Source organism: Camelus bactrianus, chromosome 34 (genome assembly GCF_048773025.1).
Source record: "Camelus bactrianus isolate YW-2024 breed Bactrian camel chromosome 34, ASM4877302v1, whole genome shotgun sequence".
Classification (NCBI taxonomy): Eukaryota; Metazoa; Chordata; class Mammalia; order Artiodactyla; family Camelidae; genus Camelus; species Camelus bactrianus.
In genome coordinates this window covers 1,025,937-1,044,498 of record NC_133572.1, presented here as the reverse complement: position 1 = coordinate 1,044,498, position 18,562 = coordinate 1,025,937, and the positions used below count along the sequence as shown (strand labels likewise).

Below are 18,562 nucleotides of genomic sequence, written 5' to 3'. Positions count from 1 at the left end.
CTGCCAAATTTGTTTATCCATTTACTTATTATGGACATTTGGAATGTTACCAACCTTTTAAAATACCACCCTTTTAAAATGTTTAGATCAGCTCTATTTATAATAGCTCCAAGCTGGAAACAACACAAAATACCATCAACAGGTGGGTGGATAATCACCATGGAAAACTGCTCACTAATAAAAAGGAATGAACCACCGACTCAAACTGCTACATGAGCGACTCTCCAGGCTGTCGTGCTAAATGAAAGAAGACCAGACGCGAGCACTTACCGGGCGGTTTCCCCGTTTTAAACTGAGACAGAGCTCACTTACGGTGCTATATATGTTTCCTGTGCACACGTAAGAATCACGGCTCACGACTTCCAAAGCTTACAGTCCGTGTACAGTTGTTACGAAGCACCGGCACCTCCCCGAGCCGTGCGGAGACCCCTGCAGCTGCTCTGTTTTACACGGAGCAGCCTGTGCCTCTTCATCTCCCGCCCGGTACCGCCCCTCCTGCTTCCCTCCCCCCAGTAACCACTGGTTTGCTCTCCGTGAGTTTGCTTCTGTTTTGTTACACTCACTAGTTTATTTTTCAGACTCCACGTGTAAATGATAACATACAGTATGTGTCTCTCTCTGACTAGTTTGCTAAGCGTAGTACCCTCCAGGCCCACCCATGTTGGTGCAAACGGCAAACTTCCGCTCCTTTCTGTGGCTGAGCAGCGTTGCGTTGCGCACCTGCACCACATCTTCCTCACCCAGCCACCTGCCGACGAACACTGAGGTTGCCTCCGCGTCCTGGCTACTGTACACAGCGCTGCCATGAACTCTGGGGGGCACTGTCTTTTCAAATTAGTGTATTCGTTTCCTTTGGATATATACCCAGGAGTGGGACTGCTGGATCACATGGTAGTTCTGTTCTCAGTTTTCTGAGGAACCTCCACACTGTTCCACAGTGGCTGCACCGATTTACATCCTACCAGTACTGTAGGGGCTCCCTTCCCGCTGCATCCCCGCCAGCATTTCCTGTTTGCAGACGTCTGGGTGGTGGCTGTTCTGACTGGTGTGCGGGACACCTCACAGCAGTTCTGACTTGCATTTCTCTGATGATTAAGGACGCTGGGCACCTTTTCACGTGCCTGTCGGTCATCTGCATGACTTTGGAAAAATGTCTATTCAGGTCTTCTCATTTTTTATCTAGTTGCTTGTTTTCTTGATGTTGAACTGTATGAGCCGTTTATATGTTTTGGCTATTAACCCCTTATTGGCCACATCATTTGCAAATATTTTCTTCCATTCAGTAGGTTGTCTTTTTATTGTGCTGATGTGCAAAAGCTTTTAAGTTGAACTAGGTCCCATTTGTTTATTTTTTGTTTTTGTTTCCTTTGCCTTAGGAAACAGATGCTACAATTTATGTCAAAGAGTATTCCCTGGCTTATGTTTTCCTCTAGGAGTTTTGCTGTATCTGGTCTTACATATAAGTCTTTAATTTTGAGTTTATTTTACATATGGTGTTAGAGAATGTTCTAATTTCATTCTTTTACAAGACGCTGTCCAGTTTCCCCAGCACCACTTATTGAGGAGGGTGTCTTTTCTCCATTGTACGTTCTTGCCTCCTTTGTTGCAGATTAATTGACTGTAAGTGTGTGGGGATAGTTCTGGGCTTTCTGTCCTGTTTCACTGATGCCTGAGTCTGTTTTTGTGCCAGGACCACACTGTTCTGCTGACTGGCTTTGTGGTGTAGTCTGAAGTCAGGGAGTGTGATTCCCCCAGCTCCGTTCTTCCTTCTCAAGATTGTTTCAGCTATTTGGGGTCTTCTGTGTTTCCATACAAATTTTAAAATTTTTTGTTCTAGTTCTGTGAAAAATGCCATTGGTAATTTGATAGGGATTGCATTGCCTTGGGTCGTATGGTCATTTTAATAATATTAATTCTTCCCATCCAAGAACACAGTGTATCTTTCTATCTGTTGGCGTCATCTTCAGTGTCTCTCATCATTGTCTTACAGTTTTGGGGTACAGCTCCAACGTGCATAGGAAAGCAATAGGTTTCTGTATATTAATTTTGTACCCTGCAAATTTACCGAATCCACTGATGAGCTTGAGCAGTTTTCTCGGTGGCATCTTTAGGACGTTCTGTGTGTAGCATCATGTCATCTGCAAACAGCGACACTTTGACTTCTTCCTTTCCAGTCTGGATCCCTCTTACTGCTTTTTCTTGTCAGACTGCTGTGGCTAGGGCTTTCAAACTATGTGGGATAAAAATGGAAAGAGTGGACACCCGTGTCTTGCTCCTAATCTTAGGGAAAACGCTTTCAGCCTTCCACTGCTGCGTGCGATGTCAGCTGTGGGCGTGCCACACACAGTCTGCACCATGTCGAGGTGTGTCTCCTCTACACCCACTATCTGGGGAGCTTTTATCATAAACGGATGTTGAATTTTGCCCAAAGCTTTTCCTGCATCTACTGAGATAAACACACAATTTTTATTCTTCAGTTTGTTAGTGTGGCATATCACACTGACTTGTAGATACTAATTTTTGCTATTGTGAATAAAACTACTATGAAGATTTGTGTAAAAGTCTTTGTGTGAACATACGTTCTCACTTCTCTTAAGTAGATACCCACCAGTGGAACCTGCTGGGTCATATGATAATTCTATGTTTATATGTGTAAGAAATTACCAAGCAATTCTCTGAAGCAGCTGTACCACATTTCTCTCCCATCAGTAATGTATGAGAGTTTCAGTTGCTCCACATCCTTGTTAACACTTGGTAATGTCAATCTTTTTAATTTCAGCCATTGTAGTAAATGATGTGGTATTTTCACGCTTGTTTCAATTCACATACCCACCTGACGTCCAACAGACATAAAAAGTGCCCAACACAGTTACGGCAAAGTGTAAATTAAAACCACAACGAGCTCTCTCTTCAGAACTCCCAGAACAGCTCAAATTAAAAGGAGCAACATTATATCACGTGTTGACAAGGATGTGGAACAGTGGATTCTCATACATCACTGGAGGGAGGATGAATGGGCACAACTTCCAGAGGAATCCACAAAGCTAAACAAACCCCTGCAACACATGAGGGGCTGGTATAAACCCTAAACAAGTGAGTCATACACCCCGCTAAAGACACGAGCCAGAATGCTCACGGCAACTTGACTCATGACGGTTCAAGCCCAGAAATGACTCAGATCCCATCAGTGGAGAGTGGATGAGCAGACTACAACATGCTGATGCTGTGGCACACCGCACAGCAACGCAGAGGGGGAGGCGACTACAGGACACGACTCACAAGTGCTCAGGGATCAATGCTGAGCATCTCTTTGTTGGCTGTGCACGTGTCTTCTTTTGTAAAGTGTCTTAAATATTTTGCCAGTTTTTAAGCTGGACCATTTGTCTACCCATGACTGAGTTTAAGCGTTATTTATGTATTCTGGATATAAGTGCTACATCAGGTGCCTATGTGTGTGTGCGCGCGTGTGTACAGTGAACATTTTTCCCAGGCTGTGGCTTGCCTTTTAATTTTCCTAAAGGTAACACGTTTATGTGTATAATAGAGGAAGAGAAGTTTTTAATTTGGCAGAAGTTTACTTTTGATTGGGGTAAAATTGATCATTTTTTCTTTTATGGCATATGCTCACAAGATTCTATTTAAGTCTACTGTTGGTGATACCACCTGCTTTTAATCATTTTTAATAATAGTTCATTTAATAGTTATATTTTAGTTGCTTCTACAAAAAATGAAAAAGAGAAAGGATTTCTTGTTTAAGTCTCAGATAAAGTAACTATAGCAGAAGCCTTACTGTTTAAATCGCACAGCCCTGTTTAGCAGGGCCACTGCACAACAGGGACATGACTTCTTCCCGTGTATCAGAATCAAAGCACCAGCTTTGGAGCAGTGAACGAGCTGCTTAAACATCAAGCGTAGTGGCTTGGTAACGTGTTGAAAGCAGTACTCTGGAAAACGTTCTGCAGAACTTACAGCTTGATAAAGAACATTCACACGGATGAAAATTGATGTCTTCCCACGGTCTGTATCTCTTCCTAGAACTACTGAATTCCTCAAGATGAGGATGTGCGCTATTCTCACAACCTGCAGGTATTTCTAGAACTTTTAGGTAAATGGAAGTAGTATCTACATAAAATTAGCCAGGAGGAGCTGAGTAACTCCTATGTAAGCGGCTAACACTAGCTGGTATTTTGAATTTCTACGCAGGAGCCACCTACACTGAAGGTCTGCTCATTGTCTGTTGGCTAATGCTCCCAAAGAAAGACAACTGAAGGCACGGCTATGCCCGTCTGGGTTAAGCTTTGTTGGCCGCCTTGAATAAAGCTAAGCTTACTGGTTGCCTGATGGAAAACAAGGCACCGCAGACATTAATTGCACACACTTAACGCAAGGCATTAACTAAGCGCTGAAGGGAAGGAGAGGGGACCTTACCTTGAAGGAGCCTGCGCTCTGACAGAGAAACTAGGAAAGCATCACACGTAAGGGAACACAGAAGCACTAGGAAGCGCCTGCTGTGCAGTTCCAGACCAGCATCTAGCACGCTAGCCTGAACATATGTATTTATAAATCTGCCCTTTGTGCCAGGAGAGCAAGCTCTAAGAGGAAAGGGCTGGGTCTTGCTCATCGCTGGGCTCCCCGAACCCAGCACAGTCAGTGTCAACCAGGCAAGCATTCAGCGAACGCTCAGTAAAGCCAACACGGAGAGGGGCGAGCTGCAGCGAGAAACCGCGACTGGACAGAGGGCGGCAAAAGCACTGGGGAGATGTCGAGTCTTGGTTGCTTTTGAAATACGATCAAAATTTACCTGGTAGAGGTTGGTTAGGGTAAGGAAAAGAATTCAAGGGGAAAAAAAAGAAGAAACAAGCATGGAGATAAAAGTTAGAGCGTCCTGGGAAAGCATACACTCGTGTCGGGTCAGAAGGCGGGAAGTGCAGGTGCACCAGGGAATGGCAGACCCGCCGCCCAGCTCAGCTGCGGCCCGGCCACAGCGAGCTGCACACGGGGGAGGTGCGTGGTAGGCATTTAAGGTTCTGAGCAGGACAGCGACAATCAGACTTGTGCTCCAGGAAGCCAAATCTAGCGGCGGGTTTGCATGGAGGGAACAAGCCAGATGCAAATGACATGTGTCAATTTGTTAACATTTTTTATTGTGATAAAATGTAAATAACATGAAAGCTGCCATTTTAACTATTTTTAAGCGTACAGTTCAGTGACATTAAGAATATTCAGAATGTCGCACAACCATCACCGCCATCTGTCTCCAGAACTTTTTCATCTTCCCAAACTGAAACCCCGTCTGCCTTAAACACTCCCCGTTCCGTCCTCCCTCAGCCCCGGTAATCACTATTTTCCTTTCTGTCTATGAATCTGACTGTCCTAGCTTTGGCAGCTTGTATAAGTGCACCATACCACGTCTGTTCTTTCCTGAGTGGATTATTTCACCGAGCATAGTATCTTACAAGTTCATCTGTGTTGCAGCCTGTGTCAGAGTTTCCTTCCTCTTTAAGGCTGAGTAATATTCCAGGGTATGTACACGCCATGCTTTCTTTATCCAGTCATCCGCTGGTGGACATGTGGGTCGTCCCCACCTGTCGGCTCCTGTGAACAATGCTGCTACGAACGTTATTTTGCTAGCACTTTGTTGAGGACTTTTTATATCCACATTCAGGAGGGATATCAGTATTTAACTTCCTTTTTTGTATCATCTTTGCCTTGTCTTGGTATCAAAATGAGTTGGGAAGTATTCGTCCCTCCTCTGCTTTCTGCGTGAGATTGTGTAAAACTGGGATTATTTCTCCCCTGAGTGTCTGGCAGAATTCACTGCGGAGACTCCCTGGGCCTGGAGTTCACTTTGTTAGAAAGCTTCTAACTACAAATGCAGTTTCTTTAACAGACATGGGACTATTTGGGTGACTCACTCTTGGGCACAGCTCAGTGATTTGTGTTCTTCAGGGAACTGGTCCATCTCCTCCAAGCTGTCACCGTGCAGGCGCGGAGGAGCTCAGTGGTCCCCGTCCTTTCAGTGTCTGCACAGGCCCGGCCCTCGTTCCCGGCACTGCTCCCTTGTGCCCTCTCTCCTCCTCCCTCGATCAGTCTGGCCAGGGGTTTATCAGCTTTTCTGCCTCTTTTCAAAGAGCCGGTTTTGTGTTTCACTGATCTTTCTCTGTTGTTTCTGTTTTTCATTTCGTTGACTTCTGACCTTATTCCTTCCCTTCTGCCTGTTTCGGGTTTAATTTGCTCTTCTCTTTCTAGTGTCTTAAGATGGAACCTGAACTCGAGACCTTTCTTTCCTAAAATAAGGATTGGATGCTATAGATTCCCCTCTAAGCCCAGTTTCGGCTGCATCTGACGTGTATTTCCATCTCTATTCTGCCCAAGCGGTCTCTAATTTCCCTCCCTCTTTGACACGTGGGTTATTTAGAAATGTGTCGCTTATTGTCACAATATTTGGGAATGTTCCCGACATCTTTCTGTTACTGATCTCTAGATCAACTCCTCTGTGGTCAGAGAGCATACGTGGTATGATTTCAAGTTCTTTAAAACCCTGAGGTTTGTTTTATGACGCAGGATAGTTTACGCTGGGACTGTTTCGTAAGCCCTTCAGAAGAGCATGTATTCCGCTGCTGTTGCCTGGAATGTTAGATAAATGTCAATTATGCCAAGTTACCCGACGGTGTTGTTCAAGTCTTCCGTATCCTTGCTGTTTTCTATTTATTCCACCAATTACAGGAAAGTGGAGTGCCGAAGTCTCCAGGTGCAATCGCAGATTTTTAATTTCCCTTTTCGGTTTTACCACTTTTTGTGTCACACATGTTGCAGTTCTGCTGTTGGGTGCAAATACACTGGTGACCGTTACGCATTCTGAGCGAACCGATCCTTTTACGACTATGGGACACACCTCTTCACCCCCGGTAACTTCCTTGTTCTGTCGTCCACCTTGTCTGACAGTAACGCTGCCACTCTGGTTTCCTTTTAACTAGCATCTGCACGGCACGCCTCCCAAGTTTTTGCTTTGTTGGAACCTCCTTTCTTGCCTTCTTTCGGATGATCTGGAATTTTTTTATTATTCAATTTTAACTTACCGACTGGTTCTGTCCCTGCAGTTTTTGAAGTGGTTGTCCTGGGAATCACGGTACTACAGGTTTTCCTTTATCACTTCCGGCAAAATGTAAAAGTTTACAGCTCTCCCCCGCCCTTAACGCTAGTTGTCACGCACGTCACACCTGCAAACACTGGACCCCTCCCGACAACGCTGTGACTTCTGCCTTCGAGCGCTGTCTGTATTTTAAAGCATCTGAGGGTAGAAAACGAGTAAGTCTGCTCTATTTGCCTGAGTGTGTGCTATTTCTGTTGCTCCTCCTTCGTCCTGCGGCTCGACCTTGTCTCTGGTGTCACTTTCTTTCAGTCTGAAGAACTTCTTTAAGCGTTTATTTTAGAGCAGCTATGCCGACGAAAAAACACCTTAAATTTTCCTTTATTGTCTTTATTTTACCTTCATTCTTGAGAAGCGTTTTCACTGGAGAGCGAGCACTAGGTTGACAGTTCTTTCAGTTCAGCACTGCCTTCCAGACGCCACGGCTTCTTAAGAGAAATCTGCAGTTGTTCAGAACAGCAGCCTCGCATATGTGAAGTACTCCTTTCCTCTGGTCGCCTTCAAGGGTTTAAGTTTTGTTTTGTTTTAAATCTTCTGCTCCGATGCTTATGGGCATGGTCTTCTTTGGGTTCGCCCTGTTTGGGGTTCACCGAGTTTCTTGAATCCACTTATTTGTGTCTCGCCAAATTTTGAAAGTTTTCAGCCATTAGTTCTTCATTTTCTCCACACCAGTCTTTTTCTCCTTTTATGGGACTCCAGTGACACAAATCCAGACCTTCTGATGCTGCCCCACAGGTTTCTGAGTCCCTGATTTTGTTTTTTTAAATCTTTTCCTGTACGTTCTCAGGTTGGATAATGTCTGCCGATGTCGCTTCGCGTTTCCCGGGTCCGCCTTCCTCTGGCATCTCCACTCTGCTACTGAGGCCATTCCCCGAACACCGCATTATTCAGTTACAGTTTTTCCTTCTTTTAAAAGCTGAAGCATAGTTGACTTGCAGTGTTTCAGACGTACAGCAAAGTGATTCAGCTACAGATCCTTCTTTTCAGATTCTTTACCATTATGGGTTAATACAAGATACTGAATACAATTCCCCGTGCTGTACAGTAGGTCCTTGTTTTCCATCGGTTTTTTTCATATCACTTCTCTGCTGAGGATTTCCATGCTCCCACTCATGTCTGAGTACTCAGCTCCACCTCACAGAGCACAGCAACAGTCACTGTCCGAAAGCCGCTAACAACCCCAGCCCGCAGGGCCTCTCGGGGCGGCCATCTGCTGGCAGACCTTTCCTGAGAGCCGGTCAGAGTTTCCTGGTTCTCTGTGCAGTCAGTCACTTGTACCCTGGACACTCTGACGACGCTGTGAGGGCTGCAGCACGCTGCGCTCTCGCGTTAACTTTCCTGCAGAAGCAGCGTTTCACCCGGACACCGCTGTGGTGTTCGTGCGCTGGTTTTAGCTGACTTAGAAACCCAGCCACCAACAGAATACTGTTTTTATGAGTGTGTTCTGATATGCAATTGTATTTCTAAATTTATACTTTTATCAAAATAAAACTTACCATTTTAAATATCAAGTACAGCCAGGTTTTAAAACAAACAGCAGGACCACCCCCTGGACAGGACAGTCCTCATCACTGCTCCCCACAGCAGCCTCTGTCCACGAGCTCCTTCTGCCCTCCACTCACTTCCCACCCAGCTTTCCCTCTGGCACGTACTTCTCTTTCTCTACACATCACGTATACGCCGCTTCTTGACTTTCAAAAAAATCCACCGAGGAGGGCTCGGCTCTCACGCTCACATTCGCACACACAGGTCTCCCCATCCTTCCAGGGCAGGTCATTTCACGTTCGGTGTCCATCACTGAATTAGGATTGGCAGAGCCACATCAGGTACTATGATCCTATTTCCTTTCTTGAACAACATTAATTCCCAGGAATTAAGAATTGCCTCCTTCTCTCCCCCCTCTCAGTTTTTAATGTTCTTATATCATCACCAAACTCACTTAAAAAGGGCCTGTAATGTCCCAGTGGAGTCAAGCAATCCGCTACTATCAGCTGTAAATCCTTCCTCAGACGTGCTTCCCGAAGCCCCGCACCTTTCGACTGTAATTCCGACAGACTCCTCTTTAGCTGAGTTGCACAGGGGTCACGCTGGGACTGCTCTTCACCACTGCTCTCTGAGGTCCCTCACCTCCAACCTGTGCTGGGACCCCCTTTTCCTGGAAGGCCTGTGTACCAGCTGTAACAGCCCAAGTCATGCTCAGTAGCACATGAGCCCCACACCTCAGTGGCCTACACGGACAAAGGTTTATTTCTCACACACATTACCTGTCTGTCAGGGGTCATCTCTGTGCCACGTCATCTTCATTCCAGGACCCAGGCTGGCGGAGCAGCCTCCGCCTACACACCGTTAGTCATCACAGCAGAAGGAAGAGAGACATGGCCAATCGCGAGCTCGCTCTTCCAGCGTCTGCTCAGAAGTGACACCCATCACTCCCACCCACGTCCACTGGCCAGAGCAATCCACACAACCACACCCGAGTCCAGAGGGTGACTGTGTGCCACCACTGGCGGGGTCAGTGCGGGGGAGGGGCCGAGTCACACGGCCCAGTCCGACGTCAGCAGGGCAGAGACGCCGTCCTCTGCGGGGAGGCAAGGGCAGTAACCGTGAGACCAAAGCTGTCATAGCGTGTCTTCTTCCTTCTGGTTCAGTCCTTCATCTTTTTGTGAACTCTGTCCTCCACCCTTGTGGGTTTATATCTTTTTTTATCTCTTTACTATCATTTAAGTATGTCCCATCTGTCATGTTGAGCCAAAAGTCTACCAACCAATTGCTTTAAAAGGGAAATTCTAGGACAGTGTCTATTTCAAAGACGAGTAATTATCATTCTCATCCAGTGTACCATTTTCCATTGTTTACAGCAGTTTTTCTAGGTCCTACAAATGTCAATAGAGGATTTAAACTGTATTTCTTTATGAATACAAAACTACCCAATAAGGTAAATTCACTTTAAAATTGAGTTTTCTAAGACAGCTTTGATCCTAACTATCTTGATTTTTGCCTTTTCTGATTTGCTCTAAGCTCCAAGCTTGTGTTTGCAATGAAATCAAGCAGCTCAAAAGAATTTCATTTTAATCCTGTAACCACAGACAATAATACAATCAACACAGTGGCCCAGCTCTGAAACGACGGCTGCTGCCTGTAACTTACCCTCAGTGTTACGATACACCTGGGGAAGCACACTGCTAAGATGCATCTCACATACCAAAACCTTATTTAGTTTTGAAATGGCAAACACAGCAAACAGTTGCTAGAGGGTAATACTACACAAGAAACGGTCAGATTCAGCTTTTTGTTACATTAGTTTTTATTTGATATTCCTCTTTCTAATAACGGAGATACAGTAGAGTCTCAACTTAAAAAAGGAAACGTGCAGTTCAAAGGCTGTTTCCATCTCAAAACAGTCATGGACACTCATCAACTGTATAATCCCTTCGACCTCAGGTGTCTCAATTATACAACAAGAATAACAGGGTTTCCAGGAAAAAGGTTTAAGAATTAAATAACCCACGTACAGCCTTGACGGTGCCCGGCAGACAGTAAACGCTCACGGAACAAAAGAATTTCTGTCCTCATTTAACAGCTACCTCATCTACTTCTAAAGCTCGAACAGGTCAAATTCTATGACAACCAGGTTTAAACCCTAAACCCTACAAACCCTTTAATGTAAAGAATTATAAAACCATATGTTTTGTCTTTGGGCAAAATTCAAAGTTACTTATTTATTAAACACCTTTTTTCATTAAATGAAGGAAGTCTGAGGTTCTCACCTCTTTATTTTGCTCTTATAAACCCATCCAGGTCTAGAAAGGGATAGTTATCCCCGTAGGTACTAATTCTAACGCAGTGAATACAAAAACCTCACCACAAGCCTGTGTCCACTCTGCCTCCTGAAATGCCCAAATCTGGCCTAGGACATACTGGCCAAAGTGAAACGCCAGGCCCACACAGAGACCTTCACTCTACAGATCTTAGGGTGCAGGGTCTTAAAAGCCAGTCCTGAGTGAAGCTGGGGCCACTGTCCAAAGGATGACAAATGGATTTACGCAGCATCAGGGAATATGTAAACCGCGTGCAATTACTACATAAAGAATCAGGATTATTTAGAAATATTTGAGAGGTATTTGACACTCTGAAAACACCTGGGGTAAAACCTTCTAGGAACCTGTGATGTCAGAGACTGAAAAGGCTTTTGTAAATACACTCAACTAAGACCAAACGACTGTCTGCAAAGTCAAGCCACGCCAGTCGTCAAAGTGGAAAGAAAGCAAAATAAACTCAGAAAGGTGCAGATCTATTCTTTTCCACTCTTTGCTGCTCAACTGATTTCATTTCTTGCTCATGGAAATCCATCAGAAGCATGCCTCAACCTGCACCTGCACTGAAGAGGGGCGGGGCACAGCTGGTGGAGGGAAAACAGGGGCCTGCAGTCAGGGCGGCGGGTCTCCGCCAGGGCTGCCGCCTCCCTGAGACCCGGCCTCCTCACGTGCAGACCAGCAGGGAGACCGCCCTCCGAGGCTGTGACGGTGAAATGCAGTGAAGTAAAGGGAAGGGCCCGTAACAGCGCCGTCCAACAGAAGCAGACGAGAACCGCAAACAGGAGCCACATGCACAGTTTTAAATCAAAAGTAGAAAAATGCAGGTGAAATTAACTTTAATAATATATTTTATTTAAACCAATATATTCAAAATATTACATTTCACCTGGTAAATTAATAGAAAACTACAGAAACTTTTCACTTTTTTTATACCAAGTCTGTGACAGTCGGTGGGTCTCTGACACTCACAGCCCAGTCCAGCCCAGCCCAGCCCAGCCCAGCCCAGCCGTGCCGCGTGCTCCACGGCCGCACCCGCCGTGCTGCCACCCGGGCCCGCGGCCCGGGCCCCGGCGGGGCAAGCACCGCCTGCAGAGCCGGGCAGACAAAGCCCGAGGGCCTCGGGAAAGTTAGTGTTAAATCAGCCTCACTGAAGAGAGTGTGTCCCACACCACTTGGTGTGACACTTAACAGGCGGCACTGCAGGGAGAATTTTAAACACCCGTACCAGCCAGACTAAGCAATCCAAAGTAAGCGACCAGAAATTATTGTAACCACTAATCACCTATTTTATGCTTATTTTTGTGGTTATTTTGTTTTCCTTAGGATCTGAATTATATATTAATCTGACATAGAATCTAGTAATCTTAAAAACAGAACAAATAACCTGACGTAACAAGCAGCACACAAAAAATCCAAACAACTACGACCTACAAGTGCCCAAACTGCACTTTCCAGCTAAGAAACAGGAACAAACAAAATCTCTCTATGTTACTATATGCTGTGAAATGTGTTTTTCACTTCATAGCAAAGTCATACTATAGTTTCAACAGCTTTCATTTTTTTCTCGTAAAAAATGTAACTGTATTCTCTAAATAGGTGACACCTATCACGACAACCTGGTCACGTGTGAATAGAGTGGCAGGCGTGCACAGCATGAAAATGATGCCACACAGCTACTTCGCAACAGTCCAAGGGGCCGAACCCTTGAACACCACCTGCATCACGCTCATTGCTGAGGCAGCACTGAACGGCACGCAGCAGGCAGGCTCTGTGCCCTGAGCTCTGGGCGGGGGGCGGCACGGAAATGCTCTCGGCCTGGGTCTTTCTGGGAGTCAGCCCGGCACAGGGCCCGGCACCCGCGCCCTCACCCACCGTCTGTGGGCTGCCCGCCCGTCTGACAAGGACCATGCTGCTGCCTGATAGGACTTAAACTCAGTGACCTAGACTCTCTGGATTTGATTTTCCTTTTACTACATATCCACAAGACAGTAGCTGTGAAGACAGGCCGCTCCCTCCAGCCTCTCAGCGCATGCTCAGTCAGAAGGGACACACGGGCCGAAGCGCTGACCCAGGACCTGTGGTACCGCCTGGCTGGAGGCTCGCCCCCTCCAGCCCCCCAGCCCCACTCAGGTGCCGGCACACGGCGGCCGAGTCCCACCAGCACATGCACACCGTCTCTGCACAGACCCCCTAGGGAAGAAGCTAGCCCTCCCAAGGCATGCTTTTCCCAGCTAACCAGTGCCCCCCATGCCACCAGTCACAGACACAAGACAGCGACAGTCACACGCGGTCCCCAGCCGCGCTCAGACAGACTCACATCTGGCGTTTCTGTAGAGGAGGAAGGGGTCCTGGAGCAGGAAATCCAGGTCTTTCGTGATGGGCTCCGTCCTGTTCTCCATGCTCAGCCTGTTCATGATGGTGAAGCCGTGCTTGGGAGAAGCTGACCTAGCACCCGCCAGGGCGGGGACAGAGACAAGCCGTCAGGGCAGAGCGTCTCAGGGCTGCTGCACGCAGCCACCCCGTCCCCATGGCCACCTGTCTCCCAGGCTACGCCAGGGAGTGGGATGTGGGCGTGCGGCCACCACCGATGCTCTGGTAAAACCAAGCCGCACTTCTTTTGCGCGTGTGCACCGCCTGCCCCCTGCCTAGGCCGAAAGCGCCTTTAAGGCAGGGATGGTAACTATTTTGTACAAAATTACTGACAGACACTTTTAAAGACTCCTGACAGTTAATAGAGCGTTCATCACAATTACATAAAGAACTTTTTCATAGAGAATGTTAGTGTTGGTCTGAAATTGAAAGCTGCCCAATTTCTTAGAGAAATGATTTCACTCTGGTCAGTGAACTTGGAGAAGATATAAGTAAAAGTTTACACAACTTAGAGCAAAGAGCAGATATTTAGTTTTCTTCCATATAAAGCAAACAGCTTCACAGATAAACTACTATAAAAGCCTCCATCCATAAAAATGGGACATTTAGTGACTTTCCATTTTTCATTTCATTCAAGAAACTTTCAGTGCCTCCTCTGGCAGGCAGAGAGCCCAGGTTACACAGAAGCGAACGTGCCTAGGTGCGCCTGTCTACCGCCGGGGGCCTCTGCTGACACAGGAGCGCACGTGCTCACAGGCGGGACAAGCCGCAGGACCGTGACTCGGGCTTGGGCTCAGGGTGGCCACCCCACAGAAACGCAGGGCTCCGCAGGAAGGAAAGGGGGTCATGTCTCACTTGTATTTCACCTCTAACCATTTGATGCGATAAAGAAGTAAAATGCAGCTACATTACCACCTGCGGGCTTCTTCTGAGGCCTGCGATTTAAACCCTGACGGCAGGCGATCCTTGCCGACTTTGCTTTACTAAGAAGGCAGGCGGCGGCCATGTAATCAATACCAGAATAACCATGCCAATCATGTCAACTGAAATTCTGGGGGAGAAGGCTGCTTTCTGACGGCTGGCCCTCTGGAAATCACCAGTGGCTTAATCACATTACAGAAAGACAGACACGGGAGGAGACAAAGGAAACATGTAATTTTAAAATGGGATTAGGTGTTTTTACACCGAATCAGAGTCTGATTCTTCCAGGGCTTCATTATCACAACAGGACCGATGGTGGGGTCTCCCTGATGGTGGGGCTGCTCTCCATCTCACAGTGCACAGAGCAGGCTGGGGGACACATGTGCCAGCTCTTCTAAAGCAGCACTGACAAGTCAGAATGCACGCCGGCAGCCCCATTATCTGCACCCAGACCCCCTCCTGACTCCCACAGGCTTCCGCCGTCCCCCACCCAACAAAGGCCTCACACACCAGGCCCGGTACTGGATGGGGGGGCGGGGGGCCTCTTATTCCTACACAGGTAGTTTGGGGAAGCGATTAAGGGACTAGGGAAGGACTTGCTTCTCGGTTTAAAGGTCTGTGTACCCGACAGCTCCAGCAGGGACTCAAGAGTATATTCAGAAGTACTTGAACATGCAAACCTACGTTTGTTTCAGTACAAAAGAGAAGGTACCTGCATACCCTGCTAGTCTTCCGCACTCAGCCCCACTAACCCCTGCAGTAAGTCAGCAACGCGCGGTAATAACACACCTTCTCCCTCACCTCTCAGAAGAGCGACGCTTGTGGGAAGCAAATGAGAAGGCACACCCTGTGCCTGGCTTCCCTCCCACTCACCAGAACCCCAAGAGCAGTGCACACTCCACTGAGGATGCTCTCGGGGTGCATGTCCTGTGCCTCTGGATGTTCTGGAACAGACTGTAAACTACTCATCCGCTGGCTCCGGGGCACTCCCGCCATCTTGTGAGGAAGCCAAGCTCTTCGGGCTGCTCCTGCTCCCCAGCCTCACTCACCCACTGCTTCCCCTCCGCCCACCCGAGGCCCCTCTGTCCCTGCCCCGGGCCCGCAGCGGGTCTCTCTGAGCTGCTCTAGCTCTGCCTGTATCTCTGGGGCCGATTCCTCTCTGCATCCTTGCTGGCCCTAAAACCCAACCTTTACCCCCATCAGCGTCCTCTCCTTCAAAGAACACTTCTCTCCTGGTTCCAAAGACCAAATAAATGCAGATGACTCCACACCCTGTCTCTGTCCCTGCCCAGTCCCAGGGGCCTGGGCGCCTTCATCTCAATGCCCCACAGTCACTCCAAAATCATTATTTCAAACTAAAACTAAAACTTATCCTCAAAGCAGATCCTCAACCTCCTGTCTTTCTGCTCCGCCGGTGATCCTGTCATTCTCAGTTTTCCAGTCCAAAATCTCAGCGCCGCTGCGAATACCACCGTTTCCTCCACCTGCAGTCTTTCCATCAACCCTTCCACCTCCGCTTCTGTCATTCTGCTCCACGTTCTCAGCATCTCTTACCTGCTCCATCTTCCCAGTGTCCTGGTGACGCTAGCACCCTGCCTCTCCCCATACGTCCTGCCACCACGCCACGACCCCCCGACTAGGAGACCTCCCAGACTCCCCACTGCTGAGAAGACAGAGTGCAGAATCCTCAGTCTGCTAGTCCAAGTCACAACACCTCTCCTCCCTCACTGTCAACCTCTAACTCCTATCAACCAGTATAAACCCTGCACCAGAGTCCACACCGTGGCTTGTCTCAGAAGGCGGACAGGGTTGTGTGTGTGCGGGCACCCTTCCTGTCTCCTCAGTGAAGCCGCTGGCCTCGGGAAGGCGAGCACCAGGCCTCTGTATCTTGTCCCTGTAACCCATGGGCGGCGGTGGGCTTTAGCTGTGACACCTCAGATGTATAAAAGGTTTGGCTGTTAAGACAACATACACACTACAGATCTCTGTGCACGTGTGATACTAACAATTTCTGATAAAAATTACCCCCAAACATGAATTTATTAACCCTATCCTGAAACATCTTCTATTAACTATAAATGGAGGCCTCAGACATCTTTCAGTTCACGCTTCTTTAACGAGTCAAGGGGTGGGTGTGACCAATAAAACTCCCTTCCAAATACTGATTAAATAAGCCAGTATTCTTAATAATGTGCTTCAAGATCCTTGCCAATGCACTGTATGCAAACACTTCGTACCATTCATTTGAATTAAAGAATATTTAATACTGATTTTAAAAGAACACAAAGATTTAAGTTCACTTATACTGAAGGTTAAACTGTATTCTGAAATTAGTATTCATCACTATACAGATGACACTATCCAGCACTCCCTTCCTTATGTCTACTGATAACTTCAAACTAAGATCCCATTACTTCACTCCTCCGAAATAAAACTGCGCTTGAAGATGGGTGACACAACAGAGCTAAGACAGTATTTCGAAGACTGTCCATTTCTTTATAAAACTAAAACACTCTTACCTTGTGTAAACAAATAAGGTTCCTTCTACATCAGTCTTTTCCTAGAAAAATAAAAACAAAACAAAGAGCAAAATATGTCTATTCTCTTCAATAGGAAGCATTCACAGGAGAGAACATAAACTTCTCAGAGGACAGGAATTCCGTCCGGCTTCAGTGGGCCCAGTCTCTGTAACGGGAGGGCAACCCTCAGGGGAAGGAAGGAGGAAAGCAGCTTTCCCGCCAGGTGCGGCCCTGCTGAGCAGGCAGCAGGGACCCTCTCCTGTCGCCATTTACAAAGGAAACCATCACTATCTCCCTTTACCAAACACAGGGACAGCAGCACACCTCTGGCTGAACAATAAGAAAGTGAAAACGCCCCGGGGATTTCACTGGAAAGAATCACAGCGACTGTGCCGTCTTTCCCTCCACCCCTGACCTGCAGAAACCACTGGTGTCTGCCCTTCACCCGCCTCTTCATCTCTGGTTTCACTTTCTCCTGTCTATCCTGTCACCCGGAGGGCAGAGGCTCTGCCGGTAACTCTTTGACGACGACACACAGGGCGCAACGATGCCGTCGTTTTCTGACAAATGAATCACCTCCTGCGTGCAGAATATTTAGAGTCAAGTCTGATCTTTGAAATAAAGTTACTAAGCTCAGACTCAAGAAATCTGCCTGAGAGAAACTGGGAAAGGTGTAAGGCTAAAAAGATAAACTATCGCTTCACTGGGAAAGGCTCTTGTCCACCTCTACCAAGGCTGGAGCCCAGGCCCCGATGAAAATGTTCAGATACTAAAAAAAAAAAATCTAAGTACCCATTTGTCTGATTAACTAGTAATCAAATTACTGTAACTCAGGGTTTAAAATGTATTTTTGCTCTTCACATGGTTTAATTTCAGCATTTTATTTAACCTCTTAATATTTTGTTATTTACACATCCATTACCAAAGTTATTCAAAATTTAAGTACTCAGTAATTTTGGTGAAAATACTCTTTTGCAGAAGCAAAAGTGTGACATTAAAATGATAATTCTGAAAAGGCACACAAAACATTGGAAGCCTGCTCCTTCCTTTCTAGGCCCGAGTAATCCATTGTCCTTAAACTGGATTTACTAGTAAGTAAAGTGATCACTTCTACGAAGACAAAGCACTTCCCTGTCTTCCAGCATTTGACCCTGCACTGATCACCCCAGAGATCCAAACCAGGGCGTTCAGAGATCAGCACACAGAAAGGGGGTCGCTTCTGGCCTGTTTCCCTTCTTCCTTAATGAAGCAGGAATAGAAATTACCTTCTCCTTCAGGGGAAAAAAAAAAGACTTTAATGCCCAATTTTAGTTTTGAAAAATCCAGAATCAGAATTGTGAAAGGCATCATGCGTCTCCTGAAATTATCCTCTAACTCAAAATAAGCAATTCTTAGTTTACTATTCCACATCTCAGCTTCTCTACTGAAGAGTTAACCAGCTTACACCAATCAGATCTTTTGATGAAGAATGTACTTTTCATCAAAGGCTCTATGACACCTAGATAAAAAGGGCTTAGGAAATGTAAATTTGTGATTTATTAGGGCTGAAACAGCTCAAACTCACGCATTTTCTCTGTCCCTCCATAGTTACCAAAGGGTAAGCAGGTTTTTTTTTCCGTCTGGGCAAAGCCCAGGTTTGGGGGTCTGGGGAACAGTTAAAGCTAAATTTTATTAGATCCTCCTTAGGCCCTCCAACTAAAGAAGACTTTCATTTTAAAGTAGTAGTTCACAGTTCTGGGGGATTTCAGCTTAAATTTTAAAAGTACAATTCAATGACTTAATATTAT

At 46.6% G+C, this 18,562-nt stretch overlaps 2 protein-coding genes across 16 annotated transcripts in view; one reads left to right on the top strand and one right to left on the bottom strand.

Annotated features, from left to right (window-relative positions):
• The window catches only part of CACNA1C (calcium voltage-gated channel subunit alpha1 C), a 435,155-nt gene that overhangs the window by 6,469 nt on the left and 410,124 nt on the right, over positions 1-18,562 (top strand). The gene's annotated exons all lie outside the window — the stretch shown is intronic.
• DCP1B (decapping mRNA 1B) overlaps positions 1-18,562 on the bottom strand; it is a 43,959-nt gene that overhangs the window by 23,079 nt on the left and 2,318 nt on the right. For 2 of the 3 annotated variants that reach the window (XM_074357578.1, XM_074357580.1), the window contains exons 2-3: positions 16,776-16,816; positions 13,283-13,410 (exon numbers count right to left, since the gene is read on the bottom strand). In XM_074357578.1, the coding sequence (XP_074213679.1) occupies positions 13,283-13,410; positions 16,776-16,816 (169 nt within the window). The remainder of the gene's footprint in view (positions 1-13,282; positions 13,411-16,775; positions 16,817-18,562) is intronic. The other variant, XM_074357579.1, reaches the window with a different exon arrangement.